This window comes from Mastigoproctus giganteus, chromosome 13 (assembly GCF_048544385.1).
Source record: "Mastigoproctus giganteus isolate SK-2022 chromosome 13, ASM4854438v1, whole genome shotgun sequence".
NCBI lineage: Eukaryota > Metazoa > Arthropoda > Arachnida > Uropygi > Thelyphonidae > Mastigoproctus > Mastigoproctus giganteus.
The window spans coordinates 163,409,240-163,429,708 of NC_143587.1; the positions used below are offsets into that span (position 1 = coordinate 163,409,240).

The 20,469-nt window shown below is 39.5% G+C and overlaps 1 protein-coding gene across 2 annotated transcripts in view; it reads left to right on the forward strand.

The window, feature by feature from the left end:
* The window catches only part of LOC150076569 (helicase ARIP4), a 566,013-nt gene that overhangs the window by 175,486 nt on the left and 370,058 nt on the right, over positions 1–20,469 (forward strand). For both annotated transcript variants that reach the window (XM_090388127.1, XM_090388128.1), the window contains one exon: positions 14,602–14,867. In XM_090388127.1, coding sequence (XP_090244253.1) covers positions 14,602–14,867 — 266 coding nt within the window. The remainder of the gene's footprint in view (positions 1–14,601; positions 14,868–20,469) is intronic.

The window sequence follows — 20,469 nt, forward strand, 5'->3', positions numbered from 1 at the left end:
GTCTGTACTTGTTAACAGGAGAGACGGCTTCTACAGGGATGGGATACACTTAAATAGAAAGAGTGCAAGAATATTTGCTGATGTTATCGAGGCAGTGTTAGGTGAGTCAGAAAACTGCTGGCTTGGGATACAAGGACTAAGTAGCTACTGGCAGAGATGAAAGTGATTCTTGCACTGCTTCTATTGGAATGAGCAGCAGCCTGGGAAAACAAGATGCAGGATATTTCAGAGGCTGCTGGGAGTCATTGCAGTACAAGTAAACACGTGGTTTGTGTTAGAGTAGCTAAGAATAGGAACAGGTACATGTATACTTGTGTACACCGATGCTAGGAGTTTGGTAAATCAATTTGATGAATTTGAGGTATTGCTCAAAACATCAAAGGCAGATATTGTTGGAATATCAGAGACGTGGTGCCACAGATATAAGGAATGCAGAACTGGAATTTGGGGAGTACAATGTGTACAGAAAGGATAGACAGGATAGGGAGGGAGGAGGGGTTATGCTATTAGTTAAGAAACACATAAAATCCAAGGAAGTGAAGCCAGTCGACATCGCTGAACAGTGCAGTGTCGAGTCAGTTTGGTGTGACATAAGCATTGGGAGATCAAAATTGAGAGTAGGAGTGTGCTATAGGCCTAATAACTCTGATGAGTATAATAAGAAACTGTACATGGAAATAGAGTGGGCCAGTAAATCAGAGAGTCTTATAATGGGGAATTTTAATTTCCCAGATATTGAATGGTATTTGTGGGTTGGGCACTCACACACTAGCAAGGCTTTTGTGGATTTATTGGATGATTGTTTTCTACATCAGCATGTTTGGGAGGCAACTAGAGGGAGTAATACTCTTGATCTGATTATCAGTAGTGATTCTTCATGCATTAAGAATCTGCAGATAAAAGAACCACTAGGTGGCAGTGATCACAGTGTGCTGAAGTGGGATTTACTCAAAGAGATAACTGCCATCAGGGGTAAAGGGAAGGGTTTTTGCTTTCGTAAAGGCAACTACGATGGTCTGAGACAGTATTTAAATTCTACACAGTGGGACCAACTGATGATGTTATCAACAGTATATTCTTGGGATAGCAGAGACGTGGTGTCACAAAGATATAAGGAATGCAGAACTGGAATTTGGGGAGTACAATGTGTACAGAAAGGATAGACAGGACAGAAAGGGAGGGGGTGTTATGCTGTTAATTAAGAAAAACATAAAATCAAAGGAAGTGCACCCAGTTAATATAGATGAACAGTGCTCTGTTGAGTCAGTTTGGTGTGAGATAAGCACTGCGAAAGGAAAAATAAGAGTAGGAGTGTGTTATAGGCCTAATGACTTGAATGAGTACAATGAACAATTGTACAGAGAAATAGAGTGGGCCAGTAAATCAGAATGTCTTATAATGGGGGATTTTAACTTCCCAGATATTGACTGGAACTTATGGGTTGGTCACTCACACACTAGTCAGACTTTTGTGGATTTATTGGATGATTGTTTTCTGCAGCAGCATGTTCGAGAGGCAACCAGAGAAAGTAACACTCTTGATCTGGTTATCAGCAGTGATCATTCGTGTATTAAGAATTTGCAGATAAAGGAACCACTAGGTGGCAGTGATCACAGTGTGCTGAAGTGGGATTTACTCAAAGAGGTAACTACCGTCAGGGGTAAAGGAAAGGGTTTTTGCTTCCGTAAAGGGGAGTACAGTGGTCTCAGACAGTGTTTAAATTCTGTACAGTGGGATCAACTGACGATGTTACAAACAGTAAATTCTAAGTGGGAAGCATTCAAAGAATTAATCGTGGAAGCTACTAGACTTTATATACCGATTAAGAAATATCATTCAAGGTTTAGGCCTAAATGGTTATCAAATGAACTAATGAGACTCGTGACAGAGAAGAAAAATGCATGGGATGCATATAAATTATCAGGTGACGCAGAAGCCTGTGGCAGATATAAGCTAGTCTGTAATCAGGTCACAAAGGAGGTTCGGCAGGCGAAGGCGGATTACGAGAAATCTTTGGCAAAAGATGCTAAGAAAAACAGCAAGGATTTCTTTACTTATATAAACTCTAAAAGGAAGGGGATGAATATGATTGGTCCACTTGACATCGATGGTTCGACTTGATGATCTTGCTCAGATAGCAAACAAACTGAATGAGTATTTTGCATCTACATTCACACGTGAGGAATTATTACAATTTGAAAATGGAAGAAGGTTATCAAATTGTAGCAAGATACTTAATGATTTTGTAATAACTGAGAGCAAAGTGGAGGAGAAATTGTTGAAGTTAAACATAAGAAAGGCACCTGGGGTGGATGGGATCTATCCAGTTATTTTAAATTAGGCGGCAAAGCAACTAAGCAAACCCTTAGCCATAATTATGAGAGCATCCTTGGACTCAGGGGAGATTCCCACGGACTGGAGATGTGCAAATGTGTCCCCAATTCACAAAGGTGGATCGAAGGGTGACACGAGTAATTACAGACCAGTTAGTTTAACTTCTGTTCCGGGTAAAATAATGGATTCGCTGGTTAAAGATGCATTGCAGGATCATCTAGACAAGACTGCAGCAATAATTCAAACACAACATGGGTTTGTTAAGGGAAAGTCTTGTCTGACAAATTTGATTGGTTATTACTTTGTATGATATGGTCACAAAGGAACTGGATGCAAAAAATAATTTTGATATCATATACTTGGATTTCAGGAAAGCTTTTGACACTGTTGCGCATGGAAGACTATTGTACAAATTGGGGCACAATGGTATTAAGGGTAAGTTGCTACAATGGATAAAAGGATGGTTAAGTGCGAGAAGACAGAGGGTGGTAATCAATGGGTGGAGTCCCACAGGGTTCGGTGTTGGGTCCACTGTTTTGTGTATTTATCAATGATATTGATGAAGGTATATCAGGCTTAATGTCGAAGTTTGCAGATGACGCAAAGGTTGGCAGGGTTGTTAATGACAGTAATGGCAGTGTGCTACTGCAACATGATCTAGATAATTTGGGCAGATGGGCTAAGAAGTGGCAACTGCAGTTCAACCTTGACAAATGCAAAGTACTGCATATGGGTAGAAGTAACCCCAGAGAAACGTACCAACTGTGTGGTACTACACTTAAGGTGGTAGAAAATGAAAAAGACCTGGGAGTAATTGTGCAGTCAGATATGAAGTTTTCTGAGCAGTGCAGACAGGCTGCTAGGGTGGGTCATGGGGTTTTGTCATGATATATAGGAATTTTGCTAGCAGGGAAAAGGAGGAGATTGTCCCTCTGTATAAGGCAATGGTCAGGCCACGCCTTGAGTACTGCGTACAGGTCTGGAGGCCTCATTTTAGGAAGGATGTAGATTTGCTTGAGCGTGTACAGAGAAGAGCAACACGATTGGTGAGGGGAATGAAGGGATTCTCTTACCAAGAGAGGCTTGAGTTCTGCAAATTGCAGTGGCTGGAGACTAGGCACCTGCGCGGTGATCTGATTGAGGTCTATAAGGCCTTGAATGGGTTGAGCACGCTGAATTCTGATGGGATCCTTCCACTTGTTCAGATTACCAACCTACGGGGACATAAGTTCAAATTAAGAAAGGACAGATGTAGAATAGATGTGCGGAAATTTGCCTTTAGCCAGCGGGTGGTTAATTGCTGGAACAAACTTCCATCTGTCGTTGTGGAAGTTGATAGGTTAAATAAATTTAAGGAGGAACTGGACAGGCATTTGGAGGGAATGGTGTGATTTTTTTTTTTTTTTTTTTGGCTGATGCTGCATAAGCTTCTACACTTGCTTTCTTGCATCATGTGCCACTACTACTACTACTACTACTACTACTACAGCAAATTCAAAATGGGAAGCATTCAAAGAACTTATCTTGGAAACTACTAGGCTTTACATACCAACTAAGAAATATTGTTCAAGGTTTAGGCCTAAATGGATGTCAGATGAACTAATGAGACATATGGCAGAGAAGAAAAATGCATGGGATACATACAAATTAACATGTGACACAGAAGCCTATGATAGATATAAGCTGGTCTGTAACCAAGTTACAGGGCTTAGAGGGGAACAGGTATCCTGTGGGTTATCAGACACTCAGCCTAAAACACTGATGGATCCAATACCTCTCTATTACAGAAGATTTAGGAGATGTCCGGTTGGCCTGCCTCCCTAAAATCCACTCATACACACGTTCTCGATGGTAAGCCCTGTTATGTCACTTAGGTGGCAACGAATGTGTAGAGTGGTTCTCTTCAAAATGCCTGGTCAGCGTGAAGAGGAAAAGACCAAACCCTCCAGCATATGAGAGCACAACAATACAAATGGCCCTCAGTCCCCAGCAGCTTTACGGCAGCGAGAGGATCACAGTGGAAGCAGAGGGTGCTAAGGATCTCTGGGTACGACCAGGCTGCCATGCACGGAAACTGACCTTGGACTGTTATAACGTACGATTACTCATCAGTGAAGACAGGATCTTAGAGCTGGAAAAGGAATTAGAAAATGTGAATTGGAATATCATCGGTTTGGCTGAAACAAGAAGAAGAAATGAATCACTTATAAGTTTATCAAGTGGAAATCTGCTGTACACCAATGGAAACAGTGAAAGGAGTGAAGGTGGAGTTGGGTTTCTGGTCCATTAAGATTTTAAAAACAACATTTTGGAATTCAAAAGTACATCACCAAGGATGTCAAGACTAATACTCAAGATTTCTAAGAGGTACAAGCTAAAAATTATAATGATTTATGCACCAACATCGGATCATGATGATGGAGAGCTTGAAGAAATGTACACCGAAATTGAGAGTCTTCTAGATGAGCAGAAAACCCACTACACTATTATTATGGGAGACTTCAATGCTAAGGTTGGAAAAAGGCAAAACAGTGCAGAAAGAGGAACTATAGGAAATTTTGGAATTGGTGAAAGAAATAAAAGAGGTGAAAGACTTGTGGAATTTGCAGAATCTCAAGGACTGTCAGTAATGAACACTTTTTCAGGAAAAGGGTGAACAGAAAGTGGACATGGAAGAGTCCAAATGGATTAACAACTAATGTAATCGACTTCATCCTCACTAACAGAAGATATACAAAGGGTACTAGGAAAGTTTTGCAATATGACGCAACAATGAATCACAGGAAGCTGCTTGTTGCTGCATGTTGAGACATGTTCATACGTGCATAGTAGCCACCGCGCCAAGTCGATGGGCTCAGTTATTCATTAGTAGTGAGAGTGTAAAGTGCTTGCGATGGCATCGTGGTCACGAAATGAGATAAGGACAGTTTTGCGGTATAATTTCGTGCGTGGTTTAACCATAGACCAGTGCTTAGAAGAAATGACTCTTGCACTAGATGATGATTGTCCACATCGTACAACGATATTCAGGTGGTATAGAGAATTCCAAAGGGGAAATTTCATTCTGGAGGATTCTGAGAGGCCGGGAAGGCCACGAACGTCAGTTACGGAGGAAAACGTTACTGCTGTGAGGAAAATGCTTGACGAAAACAGGCGAGTGACCTACCAACAGATAGAGGATACTTTGGGCCTAAATGCACCAGCAATTCGTTCGATTCTGCAAGATCATTTGCACGTGAAGAAACTTTGTTCTCTCTGGGTGCCGCATCAACTGACTGAAGAGCAGATGACACGACGTGTGACTTGGTGCCGGGAGATGTTAAAAAAGTTTGATAAGGGACAATCTCGGTATGTAAACAACATCGTGACAGGTGACGAGACCTGGCTGTACTATTACGATCTGCTGACCAAGGCTCAAAACAAAGTTTGGGTCTTTGATGATGACGACACACCCGTAATTGTCAGAAAATCCCTATCTGTAAAGAAGAAAATGATAGCTGTATTAATTGTGGAACATGTCGTTTTGGATACGCAGAAGACAGTCACAGCTAAGTGGTATACTGAACAATGCCTGCCTAAAGTCATTGGATCTATGAAGAACCTGCGGCCAAAGTCAAGAATGGACACCTGGTACCTCCATCACGATAATGCTAGAGCTCACCGCGCCAAAGCCTGCACCGAATATTTGACCACGACAGGACTGAAACATCTCGAGCACCCTCCCTACGGTTCAGACCTTGCTCCCTGCGACTTTGCACTGTTTCCGCATGTGAAAATGAAGCTAAAAGGGAGGCGGTTTTCCAGTGATGAGGACCTTCTACGTGTTTGGGACAACGAGTGTGCTTTACTCCCTAGTGAAACTTGGCAGAACTGGTTTAAAGATTGGTTTCGGAGGATGGAGAGGTGTATTGAATGTAGAGGAAATTACTTTGAAAAAATTAAATAAACAAAGCTGTATTGCAAAACTTTCCTAGTACCCTTTGTATTATGAATGATGTTACCGTCCTGAATAAGGTAAATGTTGGAAGTGATCACAGAATGGTAAGATGTACACTTGATATAGATTTGTACACTTGAGATGTACACTTGATAAGATGTACACTTGATATAGACTTGATATAGATATAGATGTAGGAAAGGAAAGGAAAAAACTGAATCGGGTAAATAATACAAAGGTCTTTGAGATAACAGAGGAGGAGAAAAAGCAGTATGTACTGGAACTTAAGAAAAAGTTTGAGCTTCTGCAGACTGCTCAGGACCAAGATATCGACGAGGAATATTACAACTTTCTGAAAGTGATAAAGCCCAAGAAACCTATAGGGAAACAGAAATCCAAAGAAGAAAAAATTAGCCAAGAAACACTTGTCATGATGAACCGAACACGACAAATGAAAGAAAAACAATGACAGGGAGAAAATTGAGTATACTGAGTTATGCAAAGCCATTAGAAAGAGACTCAGAGAGGACATAAGAAGATTTAACACAAGAAAAGTAGAACAAGCATTAAGGGAAAACAAAGGATTTAAATCAGCAGCCATGAGCAGTAATATAGAAAGACAAATGATACTGAAACTGAAGAATAGCGATGATGCACTTACAAACAGCAGAGAAGGCATAATTCAAATAGAAGAAGACTACTATAGAGAATTATACAAGGAGCGAGGGAATGATACCAGAAGTGGGGAGGATGGATTGCAAAGTAGCAACACACACGACATACCCGATATTCTTCCTGATGAGGTAGAACATGCATTAAAGAAAATGAAGAATCGGAAAGCCCCGGGGGAAGATAAAGTTACTGTAGAGTTGTTAAAATTGGGAGGAAGAGACATAACACAAAAACTGGCAAGGCTCTTCACAACGTGCATTAGAAAAGGTGTGATGCCTAAGCAGTGGAATAATGCAATCATAGTTTTGCTTCATAAGAAAGGAGATAAATCAGAAATTGGAAATTATAGACCAATTAGCTTGTTATCCCACATCTACAAGTTGTTCACAAGGGTCATTACTAACAGATTAGAAAGAATACTTGATGAGAATCAACCGAAAGAGCAAGCTGGCTTTAGGACAGGATTCTCAACTATGGATCACCTTCATGTAATATCACAGCTAATGGAGAAAGCAAATGAATATAAAACACCATTATGCCTGGCATTTGTGGATTATGAAGAGGCATTTGACTCCACACAGCATAAGGCAATGTTTCGGGCACTGGAAAGACAAGGCATTGATACCCCATATATTATGATTTTGAAGAAAATATATGAGAGTGCCACCTCCTTTATTAGACTAGACAAAACAGTAGGAAATTTAAAATCGAGAAAGGAGTTCGACAAGGAGACACAATATCTCCGAAGCTGTTTACTGCTGCCCTTGAGGAAGCTTTCAGCAGATTAGACTGGTCACGGAAAGGAGTCAATGTGAATGGAGAGTACCTAAACCATTTACAATTTGCAGATGACATTGTGATAAGAATCCAAGATCCCAAAGAATTACAGGAAAACTTTATAATCAGTTATGCAGAGTTAGCAAGGATTTCATACTAAAGATGAATATGGCAAAAACAAAAGTAATGATGAACAAGTATGCAACGGAAAGGGAAATAATGATAGAAGGAGCAGTAATTGAAAAGGTGGAGTCATATACTTATCTGGGACAAGTTATTAGCTGTAATAATGATAAATGGCTGGAAGTCAAGAGAAGAATAAATTTTGGATGGATAGCATTCAGGAAATATAGTCACATACTGATGAGCAATATCCCAGTTTGTCTGAAACGTAAAATAATGAATCAATGTATACCCCCACCATGACTTATGAAAGTGAAACTTGGGCACTCACCAAAAGAATGGAAGAGAAGCTGAGAACTACACAGCGAAGAATGGAACGAATTATATTGGGAATCAGACTGTTAGATAAGAAGAGAAACACATGTATCAGGCAGCAAACTCAAGTAAAGGACATTCTTATCAAAACTAAAGAACTAAAATGGTTCTTTTTAGCTATGTGTCCTTGGGCAGGACATATAGCTCGAAGACATGATGACAGATGGACTAAGAAAATAACAGAATGGTACCCAAGAGGAGCTAGAAGAAAACCTGGAAGAAAAAGGCGGAGATGGATAGATGAAATTCATGAGTTTTTGGTTAGTAAATGGATGGCCAGTGCTCAAAACAGAAGGAACTGGAAAGTTGCTGGAGAGGCCTTCATCCTGCAGTGGATTGAAAATGGCTGATGATGATGAACCAAGTTACAGAGGAACTTAGGCAGGCGAAGGCAGATTACGAGATATCTTTGGCAAGGGATGCAAAGAAAAACAGCAAAGAGTTCTTTACTTATGTAAACTCTAGAAGGAAGGGGATGAATCAGATTGGTCCATTTGATATCGATGGTTCAACTGTTGATGATCCTGCTCAGGTAGCTAAGAAACTAAATGAATATTTTGCATCGACATTCACACATGAGGAGTTATTCAGCAAGGGGAATGCCAGAGGTTTATTGAACTCTGGCAGTAAGCTAGATAATCTTGTAATAACTGAGAGTGAAGTGGAGAAGAAATTGTTGAAGATAAACACAAGAAAGTCACTTGGGATGGATGGGATCTATCTGGTTATATTAAAGGAGGCAGCAAAGGAAGTAAGCAAACTCTTAGTCATAATTATGACAGCTTCCTTGGACTCAAAGGAGGTACCCATAGACTGGAGATGTGCAAATTAACAAAGGAGGATCAAAGGCTGACACAAGTAATTATAGACCTGTGAGTTTAATATCTGTTCCAGGGAAATTAATGGAGGCACTGGTTAAAGAAGCACTGCAGGATCATCTAGACAAGACTTCAGTTATAGCTCGGACACAGCATGATTTTGTTAAGGGAAAGTCTTGCCTGACCAATTTGATTGGATACTATGATGCAGTCACAAAAGAACTAGATGCAACGAATAACTTTGATATTATATATTTGGATCTTAGAAAGGCTTTTGATACTGTTGCACATGGAAGACTGCTGCACAAATTGGGGCAGTGTGACATTGGAGGCAAATTGCTGCTATGGATAAAGGGATGGTTGAGGGGAAGAAGACAGAGTGTGGTAATCAATGGACACTGCTGTTCATGGACTAATGTTATTAGTGGAGTCCCTCAGGGTTCAGTGTTGGGTCCATTATTATTTTCTGTATTTATAAATGATATTGATGATGGTATATCAAGCTTAATTAGCATTAGCATTAGCATTAGTAGAGGCATTTGATGCAAGAAAGCAAGCTTATGCAGCATCAGCCAAAAAAAAAAAAAAAAAGTAACATAAATAAATAAAAATAACCACTTCCACTTCACCCCTCTGTTTGTTCGAAATACCTGTCCAGCTGAGCCTTAAACTTATTTAGACTATCAACTTCCACGACAAGGGATGGAAGTCTGTTCCACCCACCAACCACCCGCTGGCTAAAGGCAAATTTCCGCACATCTATCCTACATCTGTCTTTCCTCAATTTGAATTTATGCCCTCTCAGGTGATTTTTCTGAGCTAGAGGAAGAATCCCATCAGCATTGAGCATGCTCAAACCATTCAAGGCTTTGTACACCTCTATCAGATCACCCCGCTGGTGCCTAGTTTCCAGACACTGTAATTTGCAAAACTTAAGCCTTTCTTCGTAAGAGAACCCCTTTGTCCCATTCACCAATCTAGTTGCCCTTCTCTGTACTCGTTCCAGCAGCTCTACATCCTTCCTGAAATGAGGCCTCCAGGCCTGTATACAGTACTCTAGGTGTGGCCTGACCATTGCCTTATACAAGGGAATAATCACCTCCTTATCCCTGCTAGAAAAATTCCTATATATCATTGACAATACACCATGAGCTACTCTTGCAGCTCGTCTGCACTGCTCAGAGAACTTCATATCTGCCTGCACCACCACCCCCAGGTCCCTTTCATTCTCTACCACTGTCAGTGTAGTACCACAGAGTTGATACGTTGCTCTGGGGTTGCCGTTTCCCATATGTAGTACTTTACATTTGTCAATGTTAAACTTCATTTGCCACCTCGAAGCCCATCTGCTCAACCTTTCCAAATCCTGTTGCAGCAGCATAGTGTCAGTAGTGTCCTTGACAACCCTGCCAACCTTCGTATCGTCTGCAAACTTGGACATTAAGCCTGATATACCATCATCAATATCATTTATAAATACAGAAAACAATAAAGGCCCCAATACTGAACCCTGAGGGACTCCACTAATAACATTAGTCCACGATGAGCAGTGTCCATTGATTACCACTCTCTCTCTTCTCCCCCTCAACCACCCCTTTATCCATAGCAGCAACTTGCCTCCAATGCCACACTGCTCCAATTTGTGCAGCAGTCTTCCATGTGCAACAGTATCAAAAGCCTTTCTAAGATCCAAGTATATAATATCAAAGTTATTCCCTGCATCCAGTTCTTTTGTGACTGCATCATAGTATCCAATCAAATTGGTCAGGCAAGACTTCCCCTTAACAAAACCATGCTGTGTCCTAGCTATAACTGAAGTCTTGTCTAGATGATCCTGCAGTGCTTCTTTCACCAGTGCCTCCATTAATTTTCCGGGAACAGAAGTTAAACTCACAGGTCTATAATTACTTGTGTCAGCCTTTGATCCCCCTTTGTGAATTGGGGTCACATTTGCACATCTCCAGTCAATGGGTACCTCCCCTGAGTCCAAGGAAGCTCTCATAATTATGGCTAAGGGTTTGCTTACCTCCTTTGCTGCCTCCTTTAATATAACTGGATAGATCCCATCCACCCCAGGTGCCTTTCTTGTGTTTATCTTCAACAATTTCTCCTCCACTTTGCTCTCAGTTATTACAAGATTCTCTAGCTTACTGCTAGATTTGAATACACCTCTGGCATTCCCCTCGCTGAATAACTCCTCATGTGTGAATGTCGATGCAAAATATTCATTTAGTTTGTTAGCTACCCGAGCAGGGTCATCAACAGTTGACCCATCGATCTCAAGTGGACCAATCTGATTCATCCCCTTCCTTCTAGAGTTTACATAAGTAAAGAACTCTTTGCTGTTTTTCTTCGCATCCCTTGCCAAGGATCTCTCGTAATCTGCCTTCGCCTGCCTAACCTCCTTTGTAACTTGGTTACAGATCAACTTGTATCTATCATAGGCGTCCGTGTCACGTGTTAATTTGTATGTATCCCATGCATTTTTCTTCTCTGCCATATGCCTCATTAGTTCATCTGACAACCATTTAGGCCTAAACCTTGAACAATATTTCTTAGTTGGTATGTAAAGCCTAGTAGCTTCCACGATAAGTTCTTTGAATGCTTCCCATTTTGAACTTGCTGTTGGCAATATCATCAGTTGATCCCACTGTATAGAATTTAAATATTGTCTCAGTCCATTGTAGTCGCCTTTACGAAAGCAATACCCCTTCCCTTTACCCCTAATGGTAGTTACCTCTTTGAGTAACTCCCACTTCAGCACACTGTGATCACTGCCACCAAGTGGTTCATTTATCTGCAGATTCTTAATGCATGAAGAATCACTACTGATAATCAAATCAAGAGTATTACTCCCTCTAGTTGCCTCCCGAACATGCTGATGTAGAAAACAATCATCCAATAAATCCACAAAAGCCTTGCTACTGTGTGAGTGACCAGCCCCCAAATTCCAGTCAATATCTGGGAAATTAAAATCCCCCATTATAAGACTCTCTGATTTACTGGCCCACTCTATTTCTCCGAACAGTTTCTTATTATACTCATCAGAGTCATTAGGCCTATAGCACACTCCTACTCTCAATTTTGATCTCCCAATGCTTATGTCACACCAAACTGACTCGACACTGCACTGTCCAGCGATGTCGACTGGCTTCACTTCCTTGGATTTTATGTGTTTTTTAACTAATAGCATAACCCCTCCTCCCTTCCTATCCTGTCTATCCTTTCTGTAGACATTGTACTCCCCAAATTCCAGTTCTGCATTTCTTATATCTGTGTGACACCACGTCTCTGAAATCCCCACAATATCTGCCTTTGATGTTTTGAGCAATACCTCAAATTCATCAAATTTATTTACTAAACTCCTAGCATTGGTGTACACACAAGTATACGTGCACCTGTTCTTTTTCTTAGCTACCCTAACACAACCCATGTGTTTACTTGTACCCCAATGATTCCCAGCAGTCTCTGAAATATCCTGCATCTTATTTTCCAGGCTGCGGCTCATTCCAATAGAAGCAGTGCAAGAATCACTTTCACCTCTGCCAGTGGCTACTGTTAATCTATTAGTCCTTGTATCCCCCCAATCTAGCAGTTTTCCGACCCACCTAACATTGCCTCGATAGCATCAGCAAACATTCTTGCACCCTTTCTATTTAAGTGTATCCCATCCCTGTAGAAGCAGTCTCTCCTGTTAACAAGTACAGACCAGGCTGAAAAAAATTCTACCCCTTGAGCCCTGCACAATCTTTCCAGGGCCGAATTGATTGACAGGGCTCTCATCATATACTCCCTCCTATCGTGTCTGGGCAGAATTGCAGACACTTTCAATTTCAACCCTAATTCACGGCTTTTTTTCATCAGTGACCTGTACTTGTCAAGTAATTCCGCCGGTCTCCTACTCTTAATGTCATTAGTGCCAAGTAATGTCCAAGTTTGCAGACGATACAAAAGTTGGCAGAGTTGTTAAGGACACTACTGACGCTGTGCTGCTGCAAAAGGATCTGGAAATGTTGAGCAGATGGGCTGAGAGGTGGCAAATGAAGTTTAACATTGACAAATGTAAAGTACTACATATGGGAAACAGCAACTCCAGAGCAATGTATCAACTCTGTGGTACTACACTGATAGTGGTAGAGAATGAAAAGGAGCTAGGAGTAATTGTGCAGGTGTGAAGTTATCTGAACTTCATACGATATGAAGTTCAGATAACTTCATACGAAGATATGAAATTATCTGAACAGTGCACACGGGCTGCAAGAGGAGCTCATGGTGTCTTGTCAATGATATACAGGAATTTTTCTAGCAGGGATAAGGATGTGATTATTCCCTTATATAAGGCAACGGTCAGGCCACACCTTGAGTACTGAATACAGGTCTGGAGGCCTCATTTCAAGAAGGATGTAGAGCTGCTGGAATGAGTACAGAGAAGGGCAACAAGATTAGTGAATGGAACAAAGGGTTGCTCTTACGAAGAAAGGCTTAAGTTTTGCAAATTACAGTGTCTGGAAACTAGGCACCGGTGAGGTGATTTGATAGAGGTGTATAAAACCTTGAATGGTTTGAGCATGCTCAATGCCGATGTGATCCTTCCTCTTGATACTGTTGCACATGGGAGAAGGCATAAATTCAAATTGTGGAAAGACAGATGTAGGATAGATGTGCGGAAATTTGCCTTTTGCCAGCGTGTAGTTGATTAGTGAACAGACTTCCATCCTTTGTTGTGGAAGTTGATTGCCAAATAAATTTAAGGCTCAGGTGGACAGGTATTTTGAATGAACGGAGGGGTGAAATGGAAGTGTTTTTTTTTTTTTGGCTGATGCTGCATAAGCTTGCTTTCTCGCATCATATGCCTCTACTAATGCTAATTGATATTTCTGTTCACTGACTTTTTTTTTTTAGTTGTAAAATTTAAAACAGTAAAAATGATAGGCAATTAATAACAAAGAACATGGCACACACAAGTTGCAACAAACATGATATGCACAAGTGAGATACGGAGTAATGAGTCTGGAAATTTATTTGTTTTTTATATGATTGAATATTTCATGGAAGGGGTGGGGAAACCCATAGAATTCCAGCTATCGGTACTATAGCAAATGCAAGAAGATCGAGTTTACTACCCATTTATAATTGATTACACTAACAGAAAATCCCAATAAACTGTAAAGTGCAAATTGTTTTTATTGTTTTATGGTAATGACGTGAACCATAAATACGAACGTGAACCATAAATACAAATATGAATACCACAAAGGTGATAACAACTAGCAAGTCAACATCAGGGATTCACAAAAAGGAATGGAAACATTGAAAATTGCATCTAACATAATAGCAGGGTTTTCCCAACAAAAAAGCTCAAAAATACCGTGTTATGCGAGATTTCAAGCAATTCTCAAACCGTGTTAGAGCGAAACGTTGTTGTAGAAGTACCGTGTTATATGCGGGGTTACCTGTATTTGAATAGAAAAGAGTTGTCATATTCTCGGGATAATATATGCTATATCCAAAAATTTATTTTAAGAATATGTAATTTGCATAATAATCAGCCTTAATTTCTTTCAGATGACATTATAGACATATCTAGCTCAGATGAGGAAAATGGGAATGAAAGCACAAAAAAAGATGAAGACATAGTAATGGTTGCTAGTGATGAAGATACAGGAGATCATGAGAGTTCTAGCGATCCAAATAATAGTGGTTCTCATACAAATGATTGCTTTAATCAGCCAGATGAGGAAGGGCATGTGTTGGTTAATGTTGGCCACCCTCCAGAGGATCCTGATATTTTTCTAGCTCCACAGATTGCTAGAGCAGTCAAACCTCATCAGGTACAATACATAATTTTTACTTTGGGTTAAAGTTTATATGTGCACTTTATACAATAGAAATATACCTGGAAATTTAGGAAATTGAATTAAACGCCCTACATGGGCTTTTAATCCAGTTTCCTAATATGTATTGAGTAGGGGCTACCTTTGACCTATGTTTTAGCCTCCACCCTCCTTGGCATACTTTCTGCCAATTTCTGTAGGTGTTGACCACATTGTCCACAAATCAGCCATGTGTGACCCGGAGAGATGTTCTGATTTTATTTGGACCCATTTGTTTAATACTCTCTATTAGTGCAGTTAGTGTATAATTGTCCAATAGGTAATGGTAATTCAGCTTATATACCAGTTGGTTTCAGGAACTACTGCCAATGGACCAAGTCCAAACCAGCTGGAGCAGCCCAGTACCATCTGACCGCTTCATCACATTTCATAGTTGAGCCAGTATACTCCAACAGAGCTCTTCGGACAATCTGAACAACTAGAATTGCTTTGGAATGAAACATTATATAGTAAGATTTATCACTCTGTAGCACCGTCTACCACGAATGTTGCAAGTGACACTGTTTCCGTAAATGATACTGCCTTGCGTTGATCACTAATGTATGACCACCATTGCCTTGAATTGGTGACATGACCGTGATATTAGTCAAGTTTATGTGCAGCTACCCTGCCATGGAATCCAAGGCATTGTAATGATGATGATGTACTTGTGTGTTCATGGACATACTCTGTGATGTTTCTGCATGGGATATTTATCAGGCACGAACTACCCTCTTTATGGTTCATTGAACATGTTCCATGAACTTATGAATCTCTCCAAACCTGTTTTTCAATTAGGTATCACTTACAGTCTTCCATCTTTAAATAATATCTGCCACAGTGGGTGATAGGAAATTCTGATGAGGATAAATGTGCATGCTCCCACGAAGTGTTGAATACTTTTGGTCATATATAGCATATGAAGCATAAGATAACAACATTCTTGACATTTTATTTAAAAGTTAATGATTAGTTATTGAGAATTGCCATGATTTTGAGTAGTAATTCATGCCATCATCTTTGTGACATCTGAGGAATTCCACTTATATTGAGAGTGAACAGCTTTGAGGCTATTCTCAATGGAAAATGGAAGAATTCAGTTTCATGGTATTTTTGGTGCGCAGTCTTCATTTCTAAATGGGTTTCAGCTTGCTCATTTTCTTCATTATCTCTATTCATACCTGTGATTATTGTTTAAATAAAACAGACCCAGGTCTGTGTTTTTATTTCAATAATCACCTGCATATCTGAGCATAGGTGTTAGAGACACAATGTGAGTGAGGAATGATGGCTGAAGTTTGTGTTTTGTGAGCAGTTTGGAAAGTTTAAATATTTATTATTAGCCATATGGTGCAAGGAAGCCTGAGGATTTTGCTGCACCAGCCAAAAAAATTTATTTTCTGAATTACACTGAGAGAGAGAGAGGGAGTAGAAGGGAATCACCAAGAAAGAGAAGAATGATAATAATATATGCTCTGGTTTGTAGTGTTACAATTTTTAGGTCCACAACAACAACACCAGATCAAAGTTTGTTTCAACAATCAGTTACTCTCAATGCAGAAATTTGCTTTCATCCAAAGATTTAATTGATCATTGATATAAACTTCCATCTGGTGTTTTGGAAGTGAATAGTCTGAATAAATTTAAGGAAACATTAATTAGACAAATTAATAGCTTTTATTATTAATAGTTATTATTTATTTATTTATTTATCTTTTTTTGGCTGATGCTGTATAAACATGCTTCCTTGTATCATTTGCCGCTACTAATACAACAGTGAATTTTTCCAATTTGTACAGAACATTTATTGCCATAGCCATGTAGAAGGCAGACTGTTTGACATACCATGGTCAGATGCAGCCCTAGGATTTTTGCTGCTCTTAGGCAGAATTGTATTTGGTGCCCTTGAGATACTTTAATTAAATATTATTATATAAAAATTTTGAATTTCGGACCTCCCAGATGTTGGTGCCCCTATCCCCTGCTTACTGTGTGTGTTCTGCCGGCCTTGGCCATTGTCTTGCAATGGTGTATGAATTTCATACAGGAACAGCAGTCCACTTGTCATGTCCTGATGAAGCAGGCAAAGCCATTAATTTAAAAAATTTATTTTAATTTGGAGAAACAGCTCACCTTACACATGGGTTTTGTGCTGGTGCACTATCTTGAGGATAGTGGAAATTTTGTGGATAAAATTATTGCTGGGGATGATCTATGATACACTGCTGCAGTCTAAAGATCAAGCACATGTTTGTAATAGCAAGATTTCAACTCTCTCTCACAGCAAAAGGAATTGATCCATACCTATTGCAGGGAATCTTATCCTTTTTTGGTCAATACAGACCAGTATTGATAGCACAATTTCCCGGCAGTTTTACAATCAATATCATCAGAAAACTTAGTTAACTTTAATCCATCTAAAAATTAGCTGTGTATTATTGTTTGGTAAAAAAAAAAAAAAGTCTTCTGTTCCTGAGATGCTGGACCTTTTTTTTTTTTTTTTTAAGGGAGGAAGGGATGCAGCAGGTGGAATGCGTCTGCAGTACCCCAGTTGAAAGGTCTCCCCCCCCAAAATCCCAACAAAGAGGGTCCCCCTTCAAGGAAGACTAGATGGACCATACTTTAAATTTTGCACCTAGCCTTCCCAAACTCTAGGACACAGCCCTAACTGCTCCAGTTTTCATCTTTGATTACATTTGGTTTGAACAAGATCACGTATTATTGGAAATCACAAAAAAGAAAAGAATAATAATTAATTTCATTATTTAGAAAATTTACCTTTGAATAAACATCACATTTCTGAGGAAAAAGCTATTTTTTTTTGCCGAAGAAGTCAGCTTCAGATACTGCAGAAATTATTTTTTTAATGAAAACCCCTTAAATATGGAAAGTATTAGAACCTATAGTACTTAGTACCATGTATAGATTGAAGGTCAACAAGTAAAAGATTGAAGATATGTGTTGACATTAGACTCAAATTTTTGTAGATGGTAATTTTCAGGAAATGCATAAAGAAAAGTTGGTTCTGTGAGTTTGAAGTTGCGCATTAAGTAAATGATGACTGGTTTTGGCATGTGTTTGGACTTGTTTGGAAGAGATGGAGGAATGACAGATGCCAGTTCAGAAGAAAAGTGCTTATAGAAATATCTATAGAAAGTGAATACAGCAGAAACAGAACATCAGTGAGGTAAAAGACAGGTTATTAATTTGTCTGACTGCCCTCTTTTGAATGGAGTCTGGAAGCCTCAGCAAATTTTTTGGGGAACCACTTCAGATGTGGGAACAACATTCCACAGTAGGATGGAGTTGAGATTTTTTTCAACAGAGTGAGTAGTAATTTAGAAGAAAAGTAATCGAGCAGGGGGGGGATTCTTTTAGATGCAGAGGAAGTGCTAGTCCTTATGCCAAGAGAGATTAGAAGTCAGAGTAATCCTAATAGAAGTATGTGAAATCTGAATGTTATTGTCTAGAAATCGGAGTGTCATCTAAGATAGGAGCAGAAAGATCCTTTTCGTGAGATATATTACAGGACTGAGTTTTAGAAGAATTGAAATTAAGTTGAGATATTTTTATAGCAGCTGCCAAGCCATTATATTTGATATTTTAAATGTGAAAATAGCAATAGTAATAGCCATACAGTGCGAGGATGCCACAGGCTTTTTTTTGGCCAATGCTGCTGCACCGGCCAAAAAAAAAAAGAGTAGATAAGAAAATACAAATTATTTTCTTCCTTACTCACATAGGTAACTATCCAGTTGTCTTTGAATTTATTCAAATGGTCAGCCTCATCTTTCCCACACCCAGCACATAAGGGCCGATCCGATTCATTTTTTCTTCCCTGTATTCACATACATGAAAATTTCTTGTCCCCATTCTTTGCTCTCTTAGCCAGTGCTTTCTCATATGCAGCATTGGCCTCTCTAACCTTATATGTGGTAGTATTACAAATCAACTTGTAGCTGTTGTAGGCTTCAGCACTATTCACTGTAACTGTCCCATTTTAAAATTTTCTTAATAGTATGTATGCATTCATGGCTTCTGTGATTTTTGCTTTAAAGGTATTCCATAATTCAAGTATATTCACCCTCACTGCATCTGCCCAATTAATAGATGCCATATAGCACCTTAAGCTGTCAAAGTCTCCTCTTCCAAAATTAAATCTCATACCTTTGCCTCTAACTACTGCAACATCTTTTTTCATCTTCCAACTGACAACTGTGTGATCACTACCTGCCAATGGTTCTTGTATTTTAACCCTGTGATGTTATTTAATTTTTGAGTAATGATGAGGCTAAGAATATTCTCAACCGTAGTATTATCTCTGATGTGCTGGTACAACTAATAATCACCTGGTTTATTTAGAAAAATTTTTCCCAAGTTCAGTTTCCATCTCACTTGTTCCAGTCAATTTGGGGCAGATTGAAGTCGCCCATAATAAGATATTCATGACTGCTCACCCATTTCATTTGCGTGTAAAAATTCTCATCATGTTCTTCACATTCTTCTGGTCTGTAGATTACTCTCACTCTCTTTATACCTTTGCTTCCAACTAACTCACTAACTGGCTGGCAGATATAATTTCAGACTCAGCAGAATCTCTTTTTGTGCTCTGGCTGCTTTTGATAAGAACATTGACACCACTACTCCTTGTATCTTCCATATCTTTCCTAAATACATTATACATACCATGGTGGAACTTTTCACCCTCAATTTCTGGGTGGAACCACATTTCTGTTGTCGCTTGCATGTCGGCATTAGTTATCCTAACCAGGAGTTCAAATTCAGCCATTTATTGACAACACTCCTTACATTACTGTAGACATAATTAAGGCTAAGTATTCTTTACCCCTTTGACACATCCCTTGAAGTTATTTAGGCTTGTTTCCCTATCTTTATCATCCCGCTCATTTCAAATGTTGCTACTCTCAGAACATCTTGCCAACATTGGCTGTTGTGGCAACAAACAAAAATTCTTGATGTGAGTGCAAGCATTACTTTGACCCATGGATATACATGGATCTGTATTACCCCTCACTAAATAGCAGTTTCCCTGAACCCTTAAGGTATCCTCAGTGATACTGGCAAAAACCTTGCACCATCTTTGTTGAAATGAATACCGTCTCCACAAAAATAAAATTCCTTCTACCTATAAGTGCGGGTCTTGCTGATAAAAATTTCCTCCCCCAGAGCCTTGCCGATTTTCCCAAGTTTTGAATTAATCCACAAGGCTTTCAGCATATAATCCCTCTTATCGTGTCTGGACAGAATTGCAGACATATACACACTCTTGTAACTGACCTAAATCACAGCATTTTTCAGCACGGGCCTATATTTATTCAACAAATGTTTTGGTAATGTTTGTTTTATATTGTTAGTCCCCATATGAAAAATAATGCTCTCTTTATCCCCCCCCTGAAAATCTGATAATCTGTTGGTAACATCATTAATTGTTGCTCCTAGCAAACACACCCTGGTTCTGGTCCACCTGTCATCATTACAAAAGAATTACCCATTTCTGTGACAATAGTCTCCCCCAATAAAACTAGATCACCTTTGAGCT